The sequence below is a fragment of the Saccopteryx leptura genome, chromosome 4, assembly GCF_036850995.1.
Source record: "Saccopteryx leptura isolate mSacLep1 chromosome 4, mSacLep1_pri_phased_curated, whole genome shotgun sequence".
NCBI lineage: Eukaryota > Metazoa > Chordata > Mammalia > Chiroptera > Emballonuridae > Saccopteryx > Saccopteryx leptura.
Window position 1 is genome coordinate 210,752,537 of NC_089506.1, and position 27,019 is coordinate 210,779,555.

At 53.6% G+C, this 27,019-nt stretch overlaps 1 protein-coding gene across 2 annotated transcripts in view; it reads left to right on the forward strand.

Annotated features, from left to right (window-relative positions):
- The first annotated feature begins 498 nt into the window (after positions 1-498).
- Positions 499-27,019, forward strand: part of PPL (periplakin) — a 56,037-nt gene continuing 29,516 nt past the window's right edge. The window contains exon 1 of one of the 2 annotated variants that reach the window (XM_066382673.1): positions 499-798. In XM_066382673.1, coding sequence (XP_066238770.1) covers positions 737-798 — 62 coding nt within the window. In that variant the 5' untranslated portion in view covers positions 499-736. The remainder of the gene's footprint in view (positions 799-27,019) is intronic. The other variant, XM_066382672.1, reaches the window with a different exon arrangement.

A 27,019-nucleotide genomic window follows, 5' to 3' on the forward strand; every position in this document is an offset into this window, starting at 1 on the left:
CACTGTGCTAACTGCCTTGTGTGAATTATCTACAAGAATCTCTTCATAACCCTTTGGGACGGGGTGCTTACCGCTGTTTGACAAATAAGGAAACTGAGGCTGGAAGTGGTGCGAAACCTTGCCTAGGAGTCAGCTGACCATTTGTGGCTGCGGGATCTGAACTGCGGCAGGCGCGCTCTTGAACCCCCTTTTCTCAATTGCCGTCGACACTGCTACCACTTGAGTGGAATTCACTAGCTATCTAGGGCACAGAGACCCGGCCGCCCCGGTCTGGGCCACACCTGTCTGGAGGGCCCACCTGGGTCCTAGCCAACAAGAGACGCAGCAGAGAGCCTGGTGAGAGAGAGCCCTCAGCCAGGGGGCGCGCCAGGCGCAGGGGTGAGGGTGCTCAGGAAAGCGCCCTGTGTACCCCCACCCCGGACCAGGCGCCCTACTCGCTCCCGCCCCGCCGAGGGCGCGGCCCCGACGCATCTAGAAGCCCCGCCTGTCCGGTGGCCCCTCCTTCGGGAAGGTAAGCGCCACCTTCCCGGGAGCTGCTGAGAGAGCCCGTGGCCCGCGGGCGCCCCGCCCCCCGCGAGTAGTGACCCGGAGCCGCAGCCGCGCGGCACTTGGGCTCCCGCGCTGTCGCTCGCTCACCTGCGCCGGCTGTCGCCCCTCCGTGCGCGCAGGGCCTGCCCATCGCCCAGTACCCTGTCCCTTGCCGCTGCCCGTCCGCCCGCGCACCCCAAGCGCCACCATGAACTCGCTCTTCAAGAAGAGAAACAAAGGCAAATACAGCCCCAAGGTGCAGACCCGGAGGTGAGGAGGCCCCCGCACACCGCTCCTCGCGACACCCGGCGCTGGGGGGGCGCACTGGGTCGGGAAGCGCAGCCCCGGGCGTGGGTGAACCGCCGAGCCCTGAGGGCTGCAGGGAGCCCCGGAAGCACGGTCCTGGGAGGCCCAGGGGACGGAGAACTGGTCCAGGAGTGCGCGACCCACTGGAACGTGGGGCCCGAGGTTCCACCTAGAGCTGGGAAGCCCGGCCGCGATGGGGTGGGCTGGGGGCGCCCGAGGGAAAACACTTTATCTGGCACCAGAGTTCTAGGAGCCCCAGAGAGCAGTGACTTAGAGCCTAGAGGGCGGGGAACTCAGCTGGGGCTGTAGGGGACCTCCGTGTCCCAGGGTCGTCCTTGCGCCGGGGGTTCTCCTGGGCCGGCGAGCACCGCCCAGGTGGGGAATGATGTATCCAGGGGACTCGACACCCCAGGATGGGGTGGAGAGTGGGCTCAGGGGACCCAGGAAGCACTGTTATGGGCGTACAGGGGCGGGAAAACGGAGCTGGGGTGTGGGCTCTTCTTCGAGAGCGCGCAGGTGCTCCTGGGGCTGGGGAGGTAGAGGTGGGTAAGGCTCATCGGTAGGGGTGCCGCCTGCTGCAGTACTTCCCAGCACCTGCTACCCTGAGCGCGAGCCTCGTCAAGGGGAACCGGTGGGTGTGGGGCCGATTGGGTGAGGGTACAGGCTGAAGCACCTGCTGTTCCAGCCCGCCCCCAGCTTCCGCGGCAGCAAAGTCGGGGTCTGCGCTGCGGCTGGGCGGTGTCGGGACCTCCTTCTGGCTGCTCGATTCCTCGGGGGCGTGGCCCTCCCCGCACCAGCCCCGAAACTGGCGGAGTCTCTGAGCCCCGGGTTCCCAGGGCGGCTTGAGAAGGGAATGACATGCCTTGATGTGTTTGCGTTGACACGGCAGCCCACGTCCGTTTTGATAAGCCTAATGTATTCACTTAATAACCGGTTTAGGGAAAACTCGTGGAGATGCTGAGATTGAGGCAGGGGGCGGGACTTCGACGTCTGCCTTGTCCCCTCTCTAGGGAAAATGGGCGTGGGGCTCCCATTTAGGAGGGAGCACGTTACCAAAATTCTCCCTACTAGGGGCTTCAGTTAGGTGGGGGACTCAGAATATTGCACAGCCTGCCAGACTGGGTATCCTCACCAAGGTGCACTCACCAGGAGGCCCTCCCACCGGGCCCCTGTGGTCCAGCAGGCAGACCTGTTTAACAAGTGCAAAGGGGCCTGGGTGCTGGTGCAGGGCGTGTGGGCACAGCCCTTTCAGAAACGAGGCTGGCCAGTGGTCCCACCCACTCCCACCTCTCCTTTGGGCTGGTTCAAGCTCAGAGACATTTCTTCCCCGCCCGCCCGGCTCCTCCTCTCTGAGGCTACCCCAGCCCCAGCCTCCTCGGTCTTTCACAATCCCAGAGATGGGGCAGGGCCCTGCACGCTGTTCCTCTGTGGCTGGGTCCAGCTGGCTCTCAGACGCAGCCGGGGTCCTGTCCAGTCCCTGCGCTGTTCTCTCTCAGGCATTGCACAATTGCGTGCTCTGTGCCAACCATGGAGGACTCCAAGCCTCAGGCCCCTCTACACAGACGCACACACCCACAAAACCAGGAGATGGGCCAGGCCTTGCCCTGCATCCAGTTCCCCAAGGCCAGACTTGGACCTAACAAATGGTTATAATGAACCCAGGGAAACCGAGAGGGACCTGGCCTTTCCAGCAGAGCGTAGGAAGAAAGGATTACCGTCCTTCATAAGCTGTGGGGACTGTGAGGGCCCCGGGGGTGGCAAGGACATGGGGTCCTGCCCCACTCTATACTCCTGGCCCAAGGCAGCCGCCCTCTACCCTTGGCTGACTGATCCGATTGATCCCAGATCTCAGCTTAGAGGTGTCTTTCTCCAGGAAGCCTTCCTGATTTTTCCCCAGGATGGAGTGAAAGACTTCCTTTGAGCTCCCATAGCCTTGCGCACTCACAGCCCTGAGTAGGAGCTAGGTGTTTCTCCAAGAGGTCTCACCAACCCAGTGTACTCCTCTGCCCCTTCCTCTCCATGGGCTCGAGTTCATGGACTAGATCAGGGGTAGTCAACCTTTTTATACCTACCGCTCACTTTTGTACCTCTGCTAGTAGTAAAATTTTCTAACCGCCCACCGGTTCCACAGTAATGGTGATTTATAAAGTAGGGAAGTAACTTTACTTTATCAAATTTATAAAGCAGAGTTACAGCAAGTTAAAGCATATAATAATAATTACTTACCAAGTACTTTATGTCGGATTTTCACTAAGTTTGGCAGAATAAATCTTTATAAAACAACTTACTATAATTAAATCTATCTTTTTATTTATACTTTGGTTGCTCTGCTACCGCCCACCATGAAAGCTGGAACGCCCCCTAGTGGGCGGTAGGGACCAGGTTGACCACCACTGGACTAGATTGTGGGGTGAGAGACAGCCTCTTGCCCCATTCTCTCAACAAGAATGTTTTGAGCATTACCCAGTGCTTAGCCCTTTACTTGAAGCTCTAAGATGTGATCGCAGGTCATGGGGCTCTGGTCCCCAAGTTACTCTGTCATCCCGAGTTTCTGGGGGTCTTCTCTGTTACCTGAGGGAAGATGGGCTGCCAGTGAGATTCAGCATGGCATGGTGGATAGGAGCTTCCGCCCTGGGGCAGAACCCCTTGCTTCTGATCCTGGCTTTGCCACCTCTGCTGTGGGCAAGTCAGGGAACCTCTCTGAGCCTCAGTTTCCTTGTCTGCCAACCAGGAATGGTGCTAATATCTCCCACATGGGGTTACTGGGAGGAAGCAAGTGTGACAGTGAAAAAAAATGCTCCTAGCACATAGGAGGTGCCCAGACAGTGGGGTCAGCATCACCACCCCAGCTGAGGGGGTCCAGGAGCCGGGAGTTGTGACCTTCACACCCAGGAAGTCACAGCTTTGAGCAGCAAAGTGCAGACTAGTGAACAGGGTGACTCTGTGGAGAAAACCGCACCTCCCTGTTTGTCAGCCTTTTAAGCAGCTGAAACTGGGGAGGGAGGGCTGGACAGGGCGTGAAGAGCTCTGCTGCTCCTGTCACCCTGGTTCCTAATGACAGGTGTGGGAGGTGATGTTCACACCTGAGCTAATGACAGGGCAGGCCTGACGGTACAGGTGACCGAGGACAGCGTCCAGCCCAGCAGGGAAGGTTAGGAGGGGACCTGCTTCCACCTTCCTGTTCTGCGGCTGAGAGTGCAGCCCTTACTTCCTGCCTGTGCAATCTGGGGTGAGCTTCTTGACATCTCTGTGCCTCTGTGTTCTCACCTGTAGAATGGGCACAAGCACAGTGCCTTCTTGGTGATATGGTTGGCATAAGGATTCAATGAAATAATTTAGGAATGAGTTAAGAATCATAGGAGACCTCAATCCATAGCCTCCATAATGAGTGCAAATATCAAACAGATACAGAATAGGCACCCACTGTGTGCCTGAACCGGACAGGGTATGCACTACACAACTGCACAGCTTCAGGAGTGCCATTCCTGGGGGTGGGGAGATGTAGAGGAAACACTGCCAGTCTTCCTGCCCTCGATGGAGTTATGCTTAATTGCAAGTATGGTTACAGGACTGAGTGTTGGGGTGCTTGGAGGCAAGCAGGGGTGGTTATTCCCAGCAGGACATAGAACTAGACAGATATTTCTATCGAGCCCAGTGGCTTTGATGCTCCCTAACTAGTCTGAAATGACCGCTGTCAGAGTAGAGACCTTGGAGATCAAGGAAGCCTTCTCGGGGAAGGTGTCCCACCTGTCATGGGGAGGAGTGGAGTGGTTAAGGTCCAGCTCTGGAATTAGACTGAATTCTGCCTGTTTGATTTTGGCAAAGAAATCTGAGCTGAGCCTCACATTTCCCATCTGTCAAATGGGACTGATGTTGCTTTTCTACCCAGACCTGGGTCCCAGTAAGTCCCCTGCAGCTTGGCCTGTTTTCCCTACCTCACCTGGGCAGGTTGCTGTGGAAATGGTTCCGTCCTGATAGGGGAACCTGTGTGGAGGGCAGGATCCAAGGCTTTGTAGGCTGGCGAAAGGGACGTGTGCCTTCTTGGAAGTTGGCAGGGGTACCCTGAGCCTCTTGGTGGTTAAGAGCACAGAGTTTGATAGCCAGGTGTAAGTTCAAGACCCTCCTGAGCTGTGTGACCTTCGGCAGGTTGCTTAGCATCTCTGAGTCTCAGTTTTCTCATCTGTGAAATGGGAGTGGTGATAGCAACCCTTCAGCTGGGGAGACTGAATGCGTGTGAGGCCCAGCTCTGGGCCTGGCTCACGGTGAGTGCTCAGTAAACCAAAGTAGCCAATTTTAGTAATCACAAACTGCTGTTAAGGGGAAAGATCGTGTTAAGCCCAGAGCTGACCAGGCAGCTAGTCTCCTTCCAAATGTGGAAGCTGCAGCCTGGGTGGGGCATGGGGGTCAGCCATCCACCCTAGCATTCACCCTCCCCCCCCAGACAGACACATGGAGAGACACATGCACACAGTATTAATGACAGCTGGAAAGCCTGCATGATTGGACGGGACACTCTCATTGTCAGCAAAGCCTACCTCTAACCGCATGGGTGATCGGACTGCAGTGATCGGCCCAGCCATTTCTCAAGTACCTACTGTGTGCCTGGCATGGCCACGGATGTCCTAGCCTCTTGTTCTGACACTGCGCCTGCCATTGGTGGCGTTATCCTATCTCACAGAGGGTAACACTAAGGCCAAGAGTAAAGACATTCAAAAAGGGGTGGGGGAGAGTGAAGGCACTCACTCACCTGGGGTTCACAGCTCACAAGTGGCTGACGCTAGGGGCTCGGGGGGCCCCTGGGTAAGGAAACTAGGTCTCTCCGCCAGGACCTGGGGCTGGTGGCAGCTGACTAGGGGCCGCCCTGAGCCAGTCATTGGCTTTGCATTCCCTGACTCCACCCCAGCAACCCTTTCCTCCTCTCATCTCTGGCTTTGCCCTCACTTGCCCAGTCCTAGTCTTGGCAGAGGGAATGGGAACTGATAAGTTAGATTCAGACCAGAACCAGCTGAACCTATAAGGATGGCTGCTAATGGTGCCATTTCAGACATTGTCAGAGGCAGTCATCTGGGGACAGGGAGTTATTGGGGAGAGGCTTAGCTGATCTCACACGGCTTGGAAGACACCCTAAGGAAGAGGAGGGGTGTCAGAAGGGTCCCGGGTGCCGGGGGAGAAGATGCCTTGAGAGCATTTCCAAGGAGGTTCCTCGTCCAGGGAGGAGGACCCAGGCTACCTATCTTGCCACCCTCCCATCCTGCCTGCCCCAGCCTGTCTCGGCCTGCATCAAGAGCAAGGAGAGGGAAACAGCCTCTGGTCTCTGTTCTCTCTGCTTGTGCTTGGCCTCCTGGGTTACAGCCTGCTGAGCCTGGGCTGGGAGGCCCCGGCCGCTCTCTGTCTCCAGTCTCCAGGCAGGCCGAGCTGTGTGCCTTCCAGCCCTGCCCTTCCCCCGCTCCTCCCTCCCTCCACGGGGAGCAGCCCAGGCTGGGCCAGCAGCCCCTCCTGCTCGGGCGCTGTGGGAGCCTCTTCACAGTCCCTGCCTCCATCCCAGCACCTTCTGCCTGTGGCGCATGGGAAGTCCTTTGTAAGAGGCAAACCTGCTGTGTCCCCCTGCTGCTGTCACCCCTGCCCCACAGTTCCCGTTTGCTCTCAGGCCCCGGGAACTGCTGCTGCCCTGCACAGCGTTCACGCTCACCTTTCCTCACCGCAGCCAGCCGCTGGGCCTTCGACTGTGCTGCTCCCCTGCCTGGAATGCTCTCCCCACCCGTCTTCGCTTGCTTGTCTGTCTTCCTCTTCCATGTTCTCTGCTGTTCCACAGGGGAGCCCTCCCTAACCTCTCTGCTGGGGCAGGCCCAACCCCTTCTACTATTGCTGTCTCCCCTGTGGCTCTTATCTCAGCGGTCATTGGACTCTGTGCTGGCCAGGTAGGGACGAATCTCTGTCTGTCCCAGAGACTGGCTGGTGCGGTCCATGTGCTGAGTGAATGAATGAGGGTGAGCTGAGATTCTCTCCCTCTTCAAACATCTCAGAGAGGGACAAACACACTGGTATGTGCGTGTGCACACGTGCGCCCTGACCAAGAAGGTGAGGCTGGCTTTTATCTGCAGACAGAACTGGGAGGGCCGGAGCAGAGAACGTCCACTGAACCCTGTCCCCATCCAGTCACCTGTGTGAGCTTAGTAAACAGACGGCAATAATGCAGGGTGATAAGCTGAGATAGTGGAGGCAGAGGGGCCCTAAGCCAGCCTGGTGAGCTTCCAGAGGAGGGGGTGCCTAGGACCAGAAGAGAAAGCAGGGGGGAGCGAGGTGCACGTCCATAAGTCTGGACAGGCATCCTGTCGCAACACCAAGGCAAGTTGATGGAGGATGCAAAGAGTATATTCATGTACATTTTTAAAAACTTGCAGCCTGACCAGGTGGTGGTGCAGTGGATAGAGCGTCGGACTGGGATGTGGAAGGACCCAGGTTCGAGATCCCGGGGTCGCCAGCTTGAGCGCGGGCTCATCTGGCTTGAGCAGAAAGGTCACTAGCATGGACCCAAGGCCACTGGCTCGAGCGGGGGGTTACTCGGTCTGCTGAAGGCCCACGGTCATGGCACATGTGAGAAAGCAATCAATGAACAATTACGGTGTCTCAACGCAAAACTGATGATTGATGCTTCTCATCTCTCTCCGTTCCTGTCTGTCTGTCCCTGTCTATCCCTCTATCTGACTCTCTCTGTCCCTGTAAAAAAACAAAAACAAACTTGCATACAATGCAATTCCATCCATTGTTTCTGGAGGCGGACACAGATGTGTACTGAAAGTGTAAAACGGGCTTAGGAAGAAACCAGCCCCTCTAAAATGATGCTACCCCCCGAGGAGGGGGTTAAGGGCTAAAGAATGAGAACACTTTATGTCTTTTTAAACAAAATCTGAAGCACATCTGGCAACGTGGGAACACCAGCTAAGTGGTGGTGGTAGGATTCTTTTCAGGACTTTTCTGCGCGTTCAAGTTAGGTCATGGGTTTTCAAGTTTTCTGAAGTGAGGGGTGGGATGGACAAGGAGAGTGGGCGAAGGGAACAGCAGAGGCGAGAGCCAGGAGGGGAGCCCACATCCTGCCTCTCAGCATCCAGTTAGTGGGAAGAGAGGGTCTAGGGGAGGAGCAGTGGCCTCAGGATGGTCAAGTGCCCAAGCTGTGGGGAGCAAGAATGGAGGGCAGGCAGGAAGGTTCTGGAGAGGGAGACAATGGAAATCCTGGTGGGGGGAGGGACTCGGAAACACACAAGAGTCTCTGAGGTTGAGTCCTAGCTTGGGACGACCACCCTAAATTATAGTTGTTGTTTTTCATAGACAATACTACCCTCGTCTCTCTTTTCCAGGCGAGGCTCAGAGTTTCCGTAACCTGCCCAAGGACTCTCTGACCTGGGCATTCTGAGCTGGGAGCGGGCAAGCCAGCTGGCGGGCCGTCCTAGCTGGCCGCTGCAACAGCCAATCCCTCCTGAGCAGAGGGATTTTGTCGGGCGGCCTCGGGCCTCGAGAGATAAACGCACACCCAGTGCAGTGGCCGGCAGCTCCACCCCTGGCCTGCTGACCCTGGGAGGCTGCTGAGCTGCAGGAAACGGTCATGTGCAGAATTCTTTGCTGCCGCAGATGCCTGAACGTAGATTTCAGACTCATAGCTTTTAAGGCTTTCTCCATCCAGGGGATGGTGACGTTGGTTCCAGTGGAAGGTGGAGGAAGGTTTCAGAGTTTGTGCCATTAAGAACAGAAAGGGCTCCGGTCCTGTTGATCTGGAAAAGGAGCTTGACTCTTCCCAACTATAAAATGGGCAGCCGAACCCCCATGTTACTTAAGGGGAAGCTGAGGCCCATGGGTAGGGGGGGGCAAGGTGGGCAGAGTTGGAAAAGCCTGGGTTTGGGAGCGGAGTACCTGCTTCTGAGGCCCAGCTGTTCCACTTAGCTGTGCCGTGGCCATATTCCTGCCCCTCTCTGGGCTTTGTTCTTCATCACTGGAGCACAAGCTTCATGAAGGCAGGGGCTTTGCCTGCTGTTCGGGTCCTTCCTGAACCCCCAGAATGGTGCCTAGCACATAGTAGTAGGTGCTCAGTAAACAGTAACGGAAGGTCTGTTTTGAATTGGAGGCACGTGGGATTGTGGAGAGGACAGGAGATGATGTGTGTAATGCATCAAGCATGTAGTAGGTGCTTAATAAACGGAGACTGGTATTCCTTACCCAGTGGTCTTGAACCAGGAATGCTGTCCTAACCCTTGGGGGTACCATGATTGGCTTGAGCCTCATTCAAACCTTGCAAAAATCTTCAAGACATGCCCTGGTGTTACCAAAACAGCTTGAATTGTTGTGTGTGTCTGTAACAAGAGCCCGCAAGCACACTCCTGACACAGGCCGGAGATGGGGTCCCTACCCTGGGCAGAAACAGACGAGGACATGAAACAGAGCTGTAGTCACTACACCAGCAACCCTCTCAATTTAGGATCTACTTCCCCAAGGCTAATAGCTGGCTGTGGGGAAATTTACTGCCTAATTATCAAGGAAGTTTCTGGAAGGAAGAGTATCAGTCAATTGACCAATCAATCTGGTATTTATTGGCTACTTCCTGTGTACTGCTTTCTCACAAGACTTCCTCCTGTAGAGATCAAGGATTCTTCCTCAGTCTGCTTCCCCTCGTCCTGTAACACATTGCTGTGGGTTGTTTTCAAAGTCCCACCCTGTTTGCACATTAGAATCTTCCGAGGAGCTTTAAAAAGCAATGGCCAGGCCCCGATGAAGACAAATTGAGTTAGAATCTCTGGGGTGGGATCAACACTTCAGCCTTTTTTTAAATTTTATTTTTATTATTATTATTTTTTCACAGACAGAGTCAGAGAGAGGGATAGACAGGGACAGAGAGATGAGAAGCATCAATCATTAGTTTTTCGTTGCGCATTACAACACCTTAATTGTTCATTGATTGTTTTCTCATACGTGCCTTGACCACGGGCCCTCAGCAGACTGAGTAACCCCTTGCTCGAGCCAGCAACCTTGGGCTCAAGCTGGTGAGCTTTTGCTCAAACCAGATGAGCCCTCATCAAGGTGGCGACCTCGGGGTCTCGAACCTGGGTCTTCCGCATCCCAGTCCAGGCACTTCAGCCTTTTGATGTGCAGCCAGAGGTGAGGCCTTGCTCCATGTTGTCTTAGGGTTATGTGCATCTTGCTTTCTCCTTTTCAGTAGCAGCTGCCTAGTCTGTTTCACTCTATTCTTTTATTCTCAATCTTCCCATATCATTTTGTTTCAGGTATGTATCTCATAAAATGGCCTAGGGCTGGCTTTTGTCTTATTTTTATATCCTAATCTGAGAGTCTTTACCTTTTAAAAGGCAAGTTTAACTCATTTACATTTATTGCAATGACTGATGTGTTCGGACCTACTCCTGCCATGTCGTTTTGTATTACTTTTTATTGTGTTTGCTCTTTGTTTTCTTTGTGCTCTTTTCCTGCATTTTAGTGGATTGAGCTATATTTTCAAAATTAAAATGGGGATATAAGGCCTGAATGGACAGGACAAATGAAAATACCCTGGCCCAGGTGATCTGAATCTTTGTAATTATAGTTATTGGGGTGCTTTTCTTAATTCTACCTGTGAGGCTATAAACTTTTGGAAAATAAGGACTTACTCATCTTTTGGGGGAACCCTTCTGTAGCCATTAATTTCAGGCCTTGCCTAGGCTTGAGGCTGTAAAGCCAGTAGCTGTGGCCACCATCACAGCTTGGCCTGTGCAGGTTTGCATTTGATTCGGACAGATAGTAATGAAACAATGGAGCCAAGAACTGGTGGGGCATTAGCTTTAATCCTAGCTTGCACCCGGCGGGCAAGAAATACACACAGTGGGCCTGACCAGGCAGTGGCGCAGTGGATAGAGCGTCGGACTGGGATGTGGAAGGACCCAAGTTCGAGACCCCGAGGTCACCAGCTTGAGCGCGGGCTCATCTGGTTTGAGCAAAAAGCTCACCAGCTTGGACCCAAGGTCGCTGGCTCGAGCAAGGGGTTACTTGGTCTGCTGAAGGCCCGCAGTCAAGGCACATATGAGAAAGCAATCAGTGAACAACTAAGGTGTTGCAACAAAAAACTGATGATTGATGCTTCTCATCTCTCTCTGTTCCTGTTTGTCTGTCCCTGTCTATCCCTCTCTCTGTCCCTGTTAAAAAAAAAAAAAATACACATAGTAGGAAAACGCTTCCCTTTCCATTCAGGGCTCCCAAAGCCACTGACTTATCTGAGTCTCCTAGAATCAAAGGTTTCTACCTCACCAGCCTTATTCACCTCTGTTCCCATCTCCTTCTTTCTGCACAAACTCTGCACAAACTGGCTTCTCCTTCAGCACTCCGCCATCTTGGCTGCTTCTCCTCTCCTCCACATGGTCTTTCTCTGCTCCCTTCCAGCATGGGCTCCTCTGCCCCATTTAATAGTGTAGAAATCAAAACCTTTAATCCAATATACAAACAAGGAAATCTCTGATACAAAGTCATTTAGGGTGGGAAAGGCTTAGTCTTAAAACTAAGCCTAAGGCAGAGTCCCCCACACCCAATACAAACTATAAGTGAGCAAACATATATATTATATTTACAAACTTATTTGACCAACAGGGCTCAATAAATAAGTGTTAAGTTGAACAGACATTTTATAACATGTCTTTAATAACTCTTTCTTCAGGGAGTTGGTAATAGAGAAGGGCCTGTCCCAGGGCCTATAAGAAGGCCAAGGGTATGAAAGGGAGTTGACAGTGAAAATTTATTCAGCAATAATTGAGTTTTTAAAAATATTGACTATCGCCCTGGCCAGTTGGCTCAGTGGTAGAGCATCGGCCTGGCGTGTAGGAGTCCCGGGTTCGATTCCCAGCCAGGGCACACAGGAGAAGTGCCCATCTGCTTCTCCACCCCTCCCCCTCTCCTTCCTCTCTGTCTCTCTCTTTTCCTCCCGCAGCCAAGGCTCCATTGGAGCAAAGTTGGCCTGGGCGCTGAGGATGGCTCCATGGCCTCTGCCTCAGGCGCTAGAATGGCTCTGATGGCAACAGAGCAACGCCCCAGTGGGCAGAGCATCGCCCCCTGCTGGGCATGCCGGGTGGATCCCGGTTTGGCGCACGCGGGAGTCTGTCTGACTGCCTCCCCGTTCCCAACTTCAGAAAAATACAAAAATAAAATAAAATAAAAATATTGACTATCTAGAAGACCAGTTGGCTCCTCCTCTCCCCTCCTTCCTCCTCCTTCCCTCCCTTGCCTCTTCCTCTCCTCCCCTCTCCCTCTCTCTCCTTCCCTCCCTCCCATGTCTCTCTGAAATCAATCAATCAATCAATCAATCAATCAATATCCTGGCTGGTTAGTTCAGTTGGTTAGAGCGTTCTCCCAAAACAGCAAGGCTGTGGGTTTGATCTCCGGTTAGGACACATATTTAGAAGTAGCCAATGAATGCACAACTAAGTGGAACAACAAATAAATGTTTCTTCTTCCCTCCCTCTCTCTCCCTCTCTCTCCCTCTCTCTCCCTCTCTCTCCCTCTCTCTCCCTCTCTCTCCCTCTTTCTCCCTCTTTCTTTCTTTCCCTTCTTCTCTCTCTTTCTCTCTAAAATCAATCAATTAGTAATAAATACATACATACATACATACATACATACATAGAAAACCAGCTGGTGTGGCAGCAGTCATCAGCATAGACACTAACTTTGTGGCCCTGGGCAAGTCTCCCCCGGGCTCAGTTTCTTCATCTGTAATGGGAGCAATAATAGTACTGATGGGTGTTAGGATCAAAGCGTGAGCCTGAGTCAGGCACTAGATAGGCCATGACCCAGGGAGGTGTCCCTCCAGGCTGACTCTCCCCTCCCCACTGCTCACAGGGAGAGGCTGGGAGCCCCTCAAGGTGTCTCAGGTGTCTCTCTCTCTCGCGCGCGCTTTTTTTTTTTTAATTCAATTTAGAGTGAGACAGGAAGGAGTGAGTGGTGGAGAAAGAAACAGAAATATTGATTTGTTGTTCCACTTAGTCATGCATTCATTGGTTGATTCTTGTATGTTCCCTGACCGGGGATTGAACCCACAACCTTGGCGTATGGGGCTGATGCTCTAACCAGCTGGACTACCTGTCCAGGGCTCATGGTACCTTCTTAGGAAAATGACTCAGCCTCATTTACCACCACTGATTGTTACCCTACCACTGGGATTAGTTATGCTGATGAAAATGTCAACACGATGCGAATCACCATGTCTCCCCTGTGTGGGGAACACCTTGCTGCATTGTCCTGTCTCTCTGTGTCCCCAGTGACTCCTTCTCTGTGTGTGGGTCTGTATTGATGTTCCTGTGTTCTGAGAAGGTGAATTGGGAGTTGGTAAAAATTCTGGCACCACTACTTCTCAGCTGTGTGACCTTGAGCAGTATCTTTTTGGTTTTGTTTTTTATTTTTATTTTTTATTTAGAGACTAAGAGAAAGTCAGAGAACGGAGAGAGATGAGAAGCATCAATCATCAGTTTTTTGTTGCCACAACTTAGTTGTTCTTTGATTGCTTTCTCATATGTGCCTTGACCGGGGGGCTACAGCAGACTGAGTGACCCCTTGCTTAAGCCAGCAACCTTGGGTCCAAGCTGGTGAGCTTTGCTCAAACCAGATGAGCCCACGGTCAAGCTGGCGACCTCAGGGTCTTGAACCTGGGTCCTCCGCATCCCAGTCTGACGCTCTATCCACTGTGTCACCACCTGGTCAGGCTTGAGCAGTATTTTAACCCCTCCGAGCCTCAGTTATCTGCATCTGGAAAATGAGACAGGATTTGTTGACTGCTATAAAATGTCTGCTCAATTCAACACCTATTTATTGAGCCCCAAGCCTATTCAAGTCCTGGCATTAAGGACTACAGAAGGGGCCCCCCAAAGATGAGTAAGTTCTTACTGACCAAAAGTTTATAGCCTAATAGGTAGGATTAAGAAAGTACCCCAGTGACTGTAAGGGCTGCGATTTCTGTAGGTGATGCAGGAAGGACTGAGCAGGTGATAGGCACCTAGTAGGTGCTCTTAGTGTTTAGTTGTTGTTCATATTCACCAATCATTTCTGGACTGAGCAGGTGATAGGCACCTAGTAGGTGCTCTTAGTGTTTAGTTGTTGTTCATATTCACCAATCATTTCTTTTCTTTCTTTCTTTTTTTAAGTGAGAGGAGGAGAGATATAGAGATAGACTCCCACATGCGCCCCGACCATGATCCACCTGGCAACCCCCTGTCTATGGCCAACCAAGCTATCTTCAGCACCTGGGGATGATGCTCAAACCACCTGAGCCACTGGCTGAGAGAAGGGAAGAGGGAGAGAAGGGGGAGAGGGAGGGGAAGAGAAGCAGATGGTCACTTCTCATGTGTGCCCTGACTGGGATCAAATCCAGGATGTCTGCACACCAGGCCGATGCTCTATCCACTGAGCCAACTGGCCAGGGCCTCACCAATCATTTCTTGAGTTCCTAGTGTATGGGCCTTTGTGTTGAGACAGGACGATGTCTGGAAGTGACAAGCCTTTGCTGTCTCAGCCAGCTAGTATTTAAAGAAGGTGAAGACCAGGGCCACCAGTACCCTAGGTGAGCCTCCCACCAGGTCTAGAGGTTTCTAGAGAGCCGCTCAGGCCTTGGCTGGCTCTGGAGGCAGGCAGGACCCAGAAGAGGATGGTGACAGCCAGGAGGCCAGGACCCTTCCCTGGGCTCTGGGAGGGGCAAGGTTGTTTCGGGGAGAGGTGTGCACTCCTTTACATTCCAGACATTCCATGGCTGCTGCCTCCTGCTCACACACCCACTGAGGCAGAATTAACCCCAAAAGGGAGGAACTGCAGACGTGATCAAGGGCTGGAACGTGAGGACTGACTCAGGCCCGGAAGTCGAGTTGGCTTTGGCCAGAGAGGGAGAGCTGTCCCCACCAGACATGCCCATGTCCACACATGGGAGGTAGGAGCAGGTGAAGCTCTGACCAATGGGATGGAACAGCTCTGGACAAGAAGGAACAGCAGGAGAGGTCACTGGGGTGGGAAAGAGTCCTTTCTCCCAGCCTGGAGGGAGGGTGGCTGGGGAGCAAGCCAGGTGTCCCCGGTTCTGCCCCATGGCCTGTGGGGAGGGTGCTGCAGCTCTGGGGGCCTGGGAAAGGGTGTTTGGCATGCCCTGGCCGCCACACCCAGGCACCGTGCTCCACTGGGAGAAGTAGGAGCGCTGGATTGTTTTGAAGTCAGGCAGCAAGGGATCCATAGACGGGCAGGTGTCTGGCCAGCCCGTGTGGGTCTGGTGGGGAGGAACGGAGCAAAGGGAACGACGGTTTGTTATGTGTTCCTAGGTACCAGGCACTGAGTGGGGCAGGTAGATGCTGCAAGCATCTATCACCCTCATTAGGCAAAAGTGATAGTTGCTGTGGGCTTAAGGCAAAGTGGTCCGGAGACCTCAGAGTCATCCAAGGCGCGTCGTGTCGTCCGGCCGGTGCGGTGACCATGAGCCCCGTGAGATGCGCTTAGAGCACAGCAGTTGTGCTGCAAGTGAAAACTGCGAGCCAGGCTGTGAAGACTCAGTATGGAAAAAGGAATCCAAACTACCTCATGAATGCGTTCTATTGGCTGCCTGTCACTATATTTAGATGTGTTAGGTTGAATAAAATAGCCTATAAAAGTTAGATGTACCTGTTTCTTTTGACTATTTTCATGTGGCCACTGAAAAGTTAAACTACAAATGTGGCGTATTCTATTTCTTTTTTTTTTTACAGGGACAGAGAGAGAGTCAGAGAGAGGGATAGACAGGGACAGACAGACAGGAACAGAGAGAGATGAGAAGCATCAATCATCAGTTTTTCGTTGAGACACCTTAGTTGTTTATTGATTGCTTTCTCATATGTGCCTTGACCGTGGGGCTACAGCAGAGCAAGTAACCCCTTGCTTGAGCCAGCGACCTTGGGCTCAAGCTGGTGAGCTTTGCTCAAGCCAGATGAGCCCGCGCTCAAGCTGGCAACCTCGGGGTCTCGAACCTGGGTCCTCTGCATCCCAGTCCGACGCTCTATCTACTGTGCCACCGCCTGGTCAGGCTCTATTTCTATTTCTGTTGGTGGCGGCCTGGAACTCAAAATGACATAGTAGCCACCCCCCTGGTTCATTTCCCACCTGTTGAATGTGTCTTTCTGTTTGCTACTCAGCCAAGTGGTGCCATAAGCCCATTGAATGGACGAGGTAAAACAAGCAGGTAAAACAATGTGCGTTATTACTTCCAACACCAGCAGAAGTTCATATAACTGTTGCTGGGGCAAGCTTTGTGCTGAGCACTGTGGACATGGCAGTGAACGAAATAGACAAAAGCCCCAGCAGTCCTGAACCTTGCGATGTGACAGCCGTGTCCTAGTTGCTTTACAAGGATCGCCTCCTTGAATTGTCTCAGCCCTCTGGGGTGGGACTGATTCTTATCACAGATGAGAAAACTGAGGCACAGAGAGCTAAGGAACCTGCCTGAGCCCACGCCCAGGTTGGGCGACACCACAGTCTCCATTCTCTCCCCGTGCCAGGCGGGCTCAGCTTCCCTTCTGCAGGAGGGAAGAGGAAATGGGCCCCTTAGCACAGAATGACTTGGACAGGGAGAGCTGAAGGCAGCCAGCAAGGGTGGCGCTGCTGTGGGCATGAGGCTTGGCCCTTCACCGTGTCCTTGGAGGGCCCGCGTCTCTCCTGGCCGCAGGTGGCTGGGAAGCAGGGACTCTGCTGGCTACAGAGTCCAGAGAGGAAGTGGAGAGACCGAGTGGGACAGCAGGGCTCGTGGTCAGGAGACTGAGTCTCGGCCAGGCTGGTCCTGGATGTGACCCACAAAGAGACCCACAGAGGGCATGGCCAGTGCAAAGGCCCTGAGACAGGAAAGAGCTCCTCCACACACTCGGGCAGTGAGGCCAGGCACGGGGATGAGGGTCGGGGGCCTTGGGGGCCCCGGGCAGGAGTGTGAGCTTGCTTCTGAGAGCATTTAGGAACACTGGCAAGTTTAAAGCCAGACAGTAGTGTGATTGGTTGCGTCGTTGAAAACTCCCTCTGACAGATGTGCAGAAGCTGGCTCAGGAAGGTGAGAGTGAGGGAGCAGGGAGATGGTCGGGGCGGCCATTGCACTGGGCCGGCAGAGAGGTGGCCCCCTCGATCGGGGGAGACCGTGGGGGCAGACGGAGGACAGGAGCATGGAGACCTGTTACCAGGCAGAGCCGGGGAGGGGAAAGGTGGGGATCAGGGTGGTTCTTAGGGTTCTGCTTGAACAACTTGGTAGACAGGTCCTCCCCACCCTCTTTTCTGCAATTCCCTCCTGCAGGCAGGGGAGTGTTCTCAGAGCAGCAGGAACCGTATCATGGAAACACCCTGTCCTGTCCAGTCTCCAGACCTATAGAAATGATCCTTAGCCCAAACTCAAGATGGCTCATCTGGCCGTGCCTGGGACCCGGATCCTCCCAGCGGCCTCATTGCCTGTGGCTGTGCTCCAGCCTCTCCCTGCAGGGTCTGGAGGAGACATTTCAGGATATTGAGGTTGCCTGTGAATTCTCCACGCCCAGCCAGGCAGCAGCGACGATGGCGGAACCGGAGCGGGTCTGGGCTTGTAGGAGCATCAGTGTGAATGGCGTGGGTGGCCTCGGGCCTTTATTTAGTTCCTCAGTGCCAGCGGGTTCTGACATCAGGCCTCAGCTGCTGGCTTTTCTCGGCTCCTTTAAAGGACGCCACCCTCCTGGACGGTGGCCCCAGGTGGAAGCAGGGAGCCTGGGCTCCCGGGGGGGCAACAACACCTCCTATCTTATTCTCTCAACCCCGCCCACCCTGCGGTGTGCGCACTGCCCTAACCCCCATTGTCAAATAGGGAAACTGGGGTTCGGAGAGGCCAAGTATTTTATAGCTTCAAAGGGCTGACTCAGGCCCTGGCCAGATAGCTCAGTTGGTTAGAGCACCGTACCAATGTACAGAGGTTGCTGGTTCGATCCCCGGTCAGGGCACATACAAGAACAGGTCAGTGTTTCTATGTTCCTGTCTTTCTAAAATCAATAAATAAAATTAAAACGAACAAACAAAAACGGACTAACTCAGGCTTTCAATCCAGGATGTCTGCCTTTGATGTGGGCGCTTAGCCGCCAGGTTATAACTGCATGTGACTACACCATGGGAAGGGTGAGGGCATCGCCCCAAGTAAGGCAAGAAGAAGGACTAAACGGTTCCTCAAGACATCTGTGTTCTCTTTCTCTGCCCATATGAAGCACCCATAGTGACCTTGGGTGCCATCTCCCTGCACTTCTGAGGGCCCAGTGACCAAACCAGGGGCTATCCTGGGCCACACCGAGTGTCACACGGCCCTAGGATCTAATCCCAGCTGACCTCTTTGGCTGTGAGTGGCCACCTGTAAAGCAGGTCGGACTGCGGTTATTGAATTTCTAACTCCTAGGGACAGAGCAGGGGTACCTGATGCCATGTGAGGCTCCCAGGCCCTCTCTCCACCGTCCCAGCACTGAGTACATCTGGGACAAAGAGGTGCCTGTTCCGGGCTGGGACCTGTGGGCTCAGGCCCAAAAAACCCTTGTTGGTGCCTGTGTGTGTCCTCAAGCCCAGCCCCAGGGCCCCTGAGGGTACAGGCAGCACCCCCGGCCAGTCCGTACGCCGCCTCCTCGTGCCTGGAGTCTCACACGCAGACCAGGCCTAGTAACCAGGGCTGCCTGTCACAGCTAGACAGGACCTGGGCCCTCCCGGACTCACGCCCGACTCCGGCCTCCTCAGCCTGGGAGCAGATAGCCAGGGCTGATTCTCTGGAGAAACGGCCCAAATTGGCCTGTGTGGTGACCTCACCTGGCTTGGGAAGCTCGCCTGCAGCCCTGACAGCAACGAGGGCTGGGCCGAGGGGCCATTTCTGGAGACAGCTGAGTTCTGGGTCCCATCAGCTTTCCTCAGGTTGCGTCTCAGGCCGCAGAACCCCATCTCCTCTGCCTGTCCGCAGGTGGGCGTCCCGGATGGCTCATCGCCCAGAAGCATCCGCTCCTGTAAGGGTTTGCTGGACAATTCAGAAGTCTAGAAGGAAGCTTATAAAAAAAACCAAATTATAAATAAATCACTTCTGCTAATTTCCCAGTTTCCCCTAATGTCCACTTTATTTTTTTTTTTTTTTTTGTATTTTTCCGAAGCTAGAAACGGGGAGAGACAGACAGACGCCCGCATGTGCCCGACGGGGATCCACCCGGCACGCCCACCAGGGGGCGTCGCTCTGCCACGACCAGAGCCACTCTAGCACCTGGGGCAGAGGCCAAGGAGCCATCCCCAGCGCCCGGGCCATCTTTGCTCCAATGGAGCCTCGGCTGCGGCTGCGGGAGGGGAAGAGAGAGACAGAGAGGAAGGAGAGGGGGAGGGGTGGAGAAGCAGATGGGCGCTTCTCCTGTGTGCCCTGGCTGGGAATCGAACCCGGGACTTCTGCACGCCAGGCCGACGCTCTACCACTGAGCCAACCGGCCAGGGCTCCACTTTCTGTTCCAGAATCCCATGTCCCAGTTAGTTGTCGTGTCTCTGTAATCTCCTCCCAGTCTTGTCTTTCCTGACCTTGACACTTCTGGAGAGGTGTGTTGTAGATCAGTTCTCACTCTGGATTTGTCTGCTGGCTACTGGTTGTTACTGGGAAGGGTCCCGTGGAGGTGACCCTGTGTACCCCTCAGTGCCCAGTGTCACCACGGTGATGTGCCTTCTCCCTGGTGACGTTAACCTTGTTGTCCTCACTGTGAAATGACTTGTTTTTATAGAAAGAAACAAGTGGGGGTCCCTGGGAGACAAATAGGGTCCCCAGGGGAGAACCCCGTGCACAGTTCAGGGAGCAATGTGAGGGCTTCATTTTGTTGCGAATGGCAGCCCCTGTGGGGAATAAAAGCACAGCAAAGGCGTGTTGCATGAACAGATGTCATTGTCACCATTTGGGAGCCCCTACAATGCGCTAGGGGGGTTCCGTTCCTTCATTTGGTGCCTTCGGTGTACCCGGTACTGCTGGTGGAAGCACAGAGACGCCCCGCTCGTGAGTGTAAGTTTCAGATCTCTGGGACCCCCGGACGCTGCTCTGAGCCTGCAGCTCAGTCCTCAAACCCCAAAGTGCTCTTTGAAACTCAACTGTGACATTTCCAGAAGTGACCCCGACCCCCCCCCCGCCCCGCCTGCTCACTTTACTAGGTGGGACGAACCCCCCGCTGCATTTTACAGAGGGTGAAACCAAAGTCAGAATATCAGTAGCCCCTCCAAGGTTACACTGATGGTTGGTGCAGTCGGGATTTGAACCTGTCTGGCTCCAGACACCAGCTGCCCCTTGTGTGACCTTGGGCAGATGCCATCACTTCCGCGGGCCTCAGTTTGCTCATCTGTATAATGAGCAGGTGGGGCTGGATGACTTCCAAGGCAGCTTCCAGGGCCCGCGGCTCCTGCCCGCAGCCCCCGTGTCCACGTCAAACTTCTGAGTAAGCGGAAGGAGGGCTAGGCAGGCCCCTCTCCCAGCGTGTCACTCAGGTTCGATTCCCTTCCCTTCCTGGGTGGGTGGAGGTATCAGGTGAGAGTGTGGTGGGACAGGACTGGGACCAGGATGATGGGGAAGGGCTGTATCTGGTCCTCCATTAGCCAGGCTCACAGTCTCTGGGTGCCACGTCTGGCTGCCCCTGTGGCTTATTAATGAGGTGAACAACTGGACCTGCCCAGCCAGTTCCCAGCCCCCCGGGATCTGCACCCCTTCCCGACAGGTTCTCTATACCCCATTCCTGCACTCCTGGCACAGGGCGCTGGGGCTGTCATGGGGACACATCTGCTCCTGTAGCCAGCTTGATGGCAGGAGGAATGTGGGACCCTTTGGGGACTCTGATTGAGGACCCCAAACCCAAAGGGTGAAAGTGCTGGGCCAGGCTCCAGAGGCCTGGATTCTAATCACCTTACGGGGTGGTAGGATTAAATGAACTTATCTATCATATATGTGACTTGGTTAGCACCGGGAGGCACATAGTCAAGCCTCTAGGTGTTAACTAGCATCTCCCAGGCAGCTGGACGGGACCTGGAGCTGTCCTGGCCTCCATGCAGAACAGGATAAAAGGGCCTGGCTGCAGAGGCTAAGGGAAGAAGGAAAAAAACCCTGTTACTTATAAATGACACTTGCCATTTTTTTTGGAAACAGCCTAACTGAAATTTAACTCAGCTCTAGCTGATTGGCACAGTAGATAGAGCGTTGGCCCGGTATGTGAATATCCCGGGTTCGATTCCTGGTCAGGGCACACATGAGAAGCAACCATCTGCTTCTCTTCCCCTCCCTCTCCCCCTTCTCTCTCTCTTCCTCTCTCACAGCCAGTGGCTCTATTGGTTCAGGCGTTGACCCCAGGCACTGAGGATAGCTCGGTTGGGCCGAGCATTGGTCTCAGGCACTGAGGATAGCTTTGTTGATTCAAGCATTGGTCCTAGATGGGGATTGCTGGGTGGATCCCGGTCAGGGTACATACAGCAGTATGTCTCACTATCTCCCTTCTTCTTACTTAAAAAAAAAAAAGATGTTTAAGTCACATATCTTACAATTCACTTATTTACAGCAATTCAATGGTTTTTAGTGTATTCACAGAATTACACAGTCATCACCATAATCAATTTTAGAACGCTATCATCACCTCAGAAGGAAACCACTCACCCCTTTAGCAGTCAGTCCCCTGCCCCCGCCAACCACTCACCCACTTTTCAGCTCTGTGGATTTGCCTGTTCGCTATTTCAGATAAATGGAATTATACAATATATGACCTTGTGTGTCCGGCGTAACGGTGTCAGGGTTTCCCAGTATTGTCATATTTATTGGCACTCCATCCCTTTTTTTTTCTGAAGCTGGAAGCAGGGAGAGACAGTCAGACAGACTCCCGTATGCGCCCGACCGGGATGCACCCGGCACACCCACCAGGGGGCGACGCTCTGCCCACCAGGGGGCGATGCTCTGCCCTTCCGGGCATCACTCTGTTGCGACCAGAGCCACTCTAGCGCCTGGGGCAGAGGCCAAGGAACCATCCCCAGCGTCTGGGCCATCTTTGCTCCAATGGAGCCTCCGCTGCAGGAGGGGAAGAGAGAGACAGAGAGGAAGGGGGGGGGGGAGAAGCAGATGGGCGCTTCTCCTGTGTGCCCTGGCCAGGAATCGAACCCGGGACTTCTGCACGCCAGGCCGATGCTCTACCACTGAGCCAACCGGCCAGGGCCGGCACTCCATCCCTTTTCTGGCTGAACTGTGTTCCAAGTGCGGTTAGACTGCACTCTGTTGTCTGTCATTGATGACCATTTGGGTTGTTTGCACTCTTTTAGCCATTGTAAATAGTGCTCTGTGAGCCTTTGTGTACAGTTTTCCTGGGGACCTACGTTTCCATTTCTCTTAGGTAGAGAGCAAGGAGTGGAATTGCTGGGCCATGTAGCAACTTGGTATTTAACCTTTTGAGGAACTTCTAGGCTGTTTGCCAGCGTAGCTGCACCGTCTTGCATCCTTACCCGCAGAGGGTTCTGATTTCTCCACATCCTTGTCAACAGTTGCTATTGTGTCTTTTTCATTATTGCCATCCTAGTGGGTGAGAAGTGGTATCCCATTGTGGTTTGGGACACTTGACATTTTAAGTTAATATATTAGGTGCCTACTACGTGCTGGGAGCCCTTACAGGATTGTCACATGGGGCTGTTAATGGCCTGGACAAGAGACCCGCCTGGGTTGGAATTTTAGTTCCAACATTTAATGACTCTGTGACTTTGGGAAAGTTACTGAAACTGAACCTCTCTGGTCCTCGGTTTCCACATCTGTAAAGTGGGGATGAAAAATAATGATTACCCACTGGACCAGCACCGCCTCACAGGGTTGTAATGAAGATGAAAGGAAGGAGTGGGTGGGAGCCCGGCGTGGAGAAGGTAAACATGAGCTCACTCGCATGATGACGGGGATGTTGCTGTATGTCGGCTCATGTGACTTCCCCCATGAGTGGCTGTTGGCCCAGTGTTTGATCATGTGGCCTCCAGAGAAAGACCGCCCCAGATGAGAATTCTGGCTCCACATTCACAAGCTGTGTGACCCTGGGCAAGTGCCTAGACGTCTCTCAGCCTTCGTCTCTTCATCTGTAAAGGGGCGCACAGGCCTCCCCCAGGGACTTAGGGTGAGGATGCTATTAGGCCAGTGCCTGCAAACCAGTCTGACGTCTGTAAGTGTCCGATGACATGATGCCTGTGTGGTTACCCCAGTCAGCAGGTGGAGAAACTGAGGCACATTAAGGGTAAGGTGCCTGCCTGAGATGGTCCAGACAGGAAACAGCAGCACGGGACTTGGAGCCCCGTCTCTGTGACTGAGCACTCTGCTGAACCTCCTTTGCTCTCCACCGGGAGCCCAGGGCCCTGCGGCTCTCCACGCCCCTCTCTGCGCCACGGCCCCTCCAGTGCTGGGCTGTAACGAGAGGAATGGGCCAGCCAGGGAGGGTCCAGAAGGCACTCTCCTCACACTTGCCCCAGCCATTGGGGCGGCTGGACTGGGAACTGGCCCCACACCCACAGGCACCTGCGGCTGGGCTGGGCCCCGAGAGAGAGGAGGGCCCCCACCTGGCGCGCCCTGCAGGCTCCTGCTGGTGGTCCACACAGTCATGGGCTAAACGTTTGGATCGAGACTCCCCACGTCTCAACAGGCCAGGCTGAGGGGCCTGGAAGTGCTCCCATTCCCCAGGTGGTCTGCCCACGCCGAGGTGAGAGTGAGAGGGGTGGGCGTTGGCCCATGGCCTGGCGGCCCAGCCCTTACTCCTCCTTACCCAGCTCCTCCATCCACAGTCCCCTCTGCTGCACCTTCCGGCCACTCTGCTGAACACCAGCTTTCTCTGCTGAGGACTTCTCAGAGTCTTTCCTGACCCGTGAACTTATGGAGGGGTTGGGTTTTCCTAACTGCTTCATTCTAAAAGTGACTTAAAGGACTGGGGTTCCTGGGACCCCACTTTGGGAAAGGCTGTCTCCTTGGTTGCCTTTGCAGAGGGTGTGGCCTGGGTCTTGTCACCCCCCCCCCCCCACCCACCCACACACACACCCAGCTCCGCCAGTTTCTGTGTCCGGCCTGGCACAGCGCAGGCCCTCGGCAAGGTCAGCGACATGATGGACAGACACACAGCTTCTGTTTGCTGTGCCCATTTCTGCCTCCCAACCCCCTTCGTACCAGCAGGACCTGCAGTATTGGACCTCAGACTCTGAAGGGTGTGAGGGTCCCCTGGGGAACCTGTAGGAACGACAGCCACAATGATGCAGCTTCCTGGGCCCGGCTCTGGAGATCCAGGTCAGAAAGTCTGGGTTATACCTGGGAATCTGCAGGTTTCATGCTACAGTAGGTGGGTCCTGGGCCTTGATTTGAGGAGTTCCACTCTGAAAGCTTGTAGCCCGCCTTAAAGGTCAAGAGCCCTTCCCTCGCCCAACTGAAGGGACACTCCCAGGACCTGTCTCTTTCATGGCCTCTCCTCACTGGAGCCTTCTGCCCATGACTCCAACTCTTTCTTCAGCCTTTAGAACCCAGCCACTACCACCTCCTCCAGGAAGCCTTCCCAATTGCACCCAGCTGGTGAGGAGGCTCCTCTGCGCATCCCCAGCCGCCATGCCTGCCTCAGTCTCGTACTTATTTCTGTAAATGCTGATTTCCTCCGCATGTAGGGGGTGAATTCTCAGAGGGTGAGGCTGTGTCTGTGTGCGGCTCTGGGCCTGGCACATATTCAGTACTTACTGAGTGCAGATGGAATGAATGAAACTTCTGGACGCCTGACTGCCCAGGCCCCACCAGGAGTTGGTACAAGAGGGTTTTTGACGGAGATGGGGGACTAAGCACTCATCTTGATCATCTGGGTGGCGGGTGACATTGGCCTAGTTGCTGTCCCTCTCTGGTCTTTTTTCCTACCTTTGTTTAAAGGAAACAACAGCAAAGGTGGGGCTGGACAACCATCAGTAAGGCGGCTCCTCACCAACAATAATCACAGCCCTTTGTGAGACTTACGAGAGGTCCAGCTCTTTGCCTGTATGACCTCACTCCCATTCATGACACCCCACCGGGACAGGTACAGCTATTCCATCTGAGAGTGGAAGCAGAGGCACAGAGAGGTACAGCAGCTTGGCCAAGTCACACAGCCACACCCACATCTGATTCCGGGGCTAAGGTCTTCCTCATCATGATCGTGTCTGCGAGTGGTCTGGGATGCGATCTGGGGATTTCTGTGACAGGAGAGGATGCAGAAACGCCACGTAAGAAAGCTGTTTCAGGTCTCAGAACCCCTGAGAACATCTAAGAGAAAGTCTCGGCGTGGTGCTGACACTGCTCTGACTTGGCTGTGCTATGCGCCGAGCTCTGCTTGAAGCTAGAGGGGCAGAGCCGGCCTTGACATGTGCCAGCCGCCATGCGTGCAGTTAGAACTGGATGCGGTCATTTTAGTTCCATGGGGCTGACTTTGGTGGTTACCTCCATTTATGGCAAAGGTTTGTGGCTTTCTGTTTATGATGCAGAACTCAAGTTCACCTTTTAAGTAAGTTTATTTAAATGTAAAGGGTCTGTAGATTGACAGAAAAGTATCAGGTATTTAACAATAAGGGTGCATGCACAAAAACTTGTACCGACGTTCACAGTAGCATGATTTATAACACCCAAAAGTGGACACAACCCAAATGTCCAACAGCTGATGAATGGCTAAACAAGATGTGAGCTGTCTGTGCCATGGGATTTTATTTGGCCATAAAAAGGATATGGGGTGCCTGACCAGGCGGTGGCGCAGTGGATAGAGCATTGGACTGGGATGCGGAAGGACCCAGGTTCGAGACCCCGAGGTCGCCAGCTTGAGCGTGGGCTCATCTGGTGTGAGAAAAAACTCACCAGCTTGGACCCAAGGTCGCTGACTCGAGCAAGGGGTTACTCGGTCTGCTGAAGGCCCACAGTCAAGGCACATATGAGAAAGCAATCAACGAACAACTAAGGTGTTGCAACGAAAAACTGATGATTGATGCTTCTCATCTCTTTCTATTCCTGTCTGTCCCTATCTATCCCTCTCTCTGACTCTCGCTCTGTCTCTGAAATAAATAAGTAAATAAATAATTTTTTAAAAAAAGGATATGGGGTTTTAATCATAGACATGACCCTGTGGTCTCTGGCTTGAGCCCAAGGTCGCTGGCTTGAAGCTCAGGGTCGCTGGCTTGAGCAAGGGGTCATTGGCTCAGCTGGAGCCCCCGTCAAGGCAGGTATGAGAAACAATGAATGAACAACTAAGGTGCTGCAACTATGAGTTGATGCTTCTCATCTCTCTCCCTTCCTGCCTATCTGTCTCTGTCTGTCTCTGACTAAAAAAAAATGATATGGGGGCCCTGGCCGGTTGGCTCAGCAGTAGAGCATTGGCCCGGTGTGTGGAAGTCTCAGGTTCGATTCCCGGCCAGGGCACACAGGAGAAGCGCCCATCTGCTTCTCCACCCCTCTCCCTCTCCTTCCTCTCTGTCTCTCTCTTCCCCTCCCGCAGCCAAGGCTCCATTGGAGCAAAGTTGGCCCAGGCACTGAAGACGGCTCCAAGGCTTCTGCCTCAGGTGCTAGAATAGCTCAGCTTGCAACAGAGCAACACCCCAGATGGGCAGAGCATTGCCCCCTGGTGGGCATGCCAGGTGGATCCCGGTTGGGCACATGCAGGAGTCTGTCTGACTGCCTCCCACTTCTAACTTTGGAAAAATACCTCTCCCAAAATCACAAATTAAAAAAAAAAAAAAAAAAAAAAGGATATGGGGTTTCTTTTGGGGGTGATGAAAATGTTCTGGAATTATATAGTGATAATAGTTATATAACCTTGAACATAATTAAAAAGCACTGAATTATATACTTTTTAAATTTTTATTTAGAAAATGAACTTTAACAGGGTAACTTTGATCAAAAGAGTACATAAGTTTCAGGTAAACATTTCTCTAGCGTTTGAACAGTCGATTATGTTGTGTACCCATCACCCAAAGTCAAATCATTTTCCGTCACCTTCTATTTGTCCCTCTTTATACCCTTCCCCCCACCCCCTCCTGTATTATATACTTTAAAAGGGTGAGTTTAATAGTTTGTGAATTATCTCTCAATACAAAATATGAGAAAAGGAGAAAGAGTGATGGTGCTCTGCCAGCTTGGCGAAATAGAATCATCCGAGCGCATGCGCCAAGCGGGGGCCATTCCCCCCACCCAGGTGCT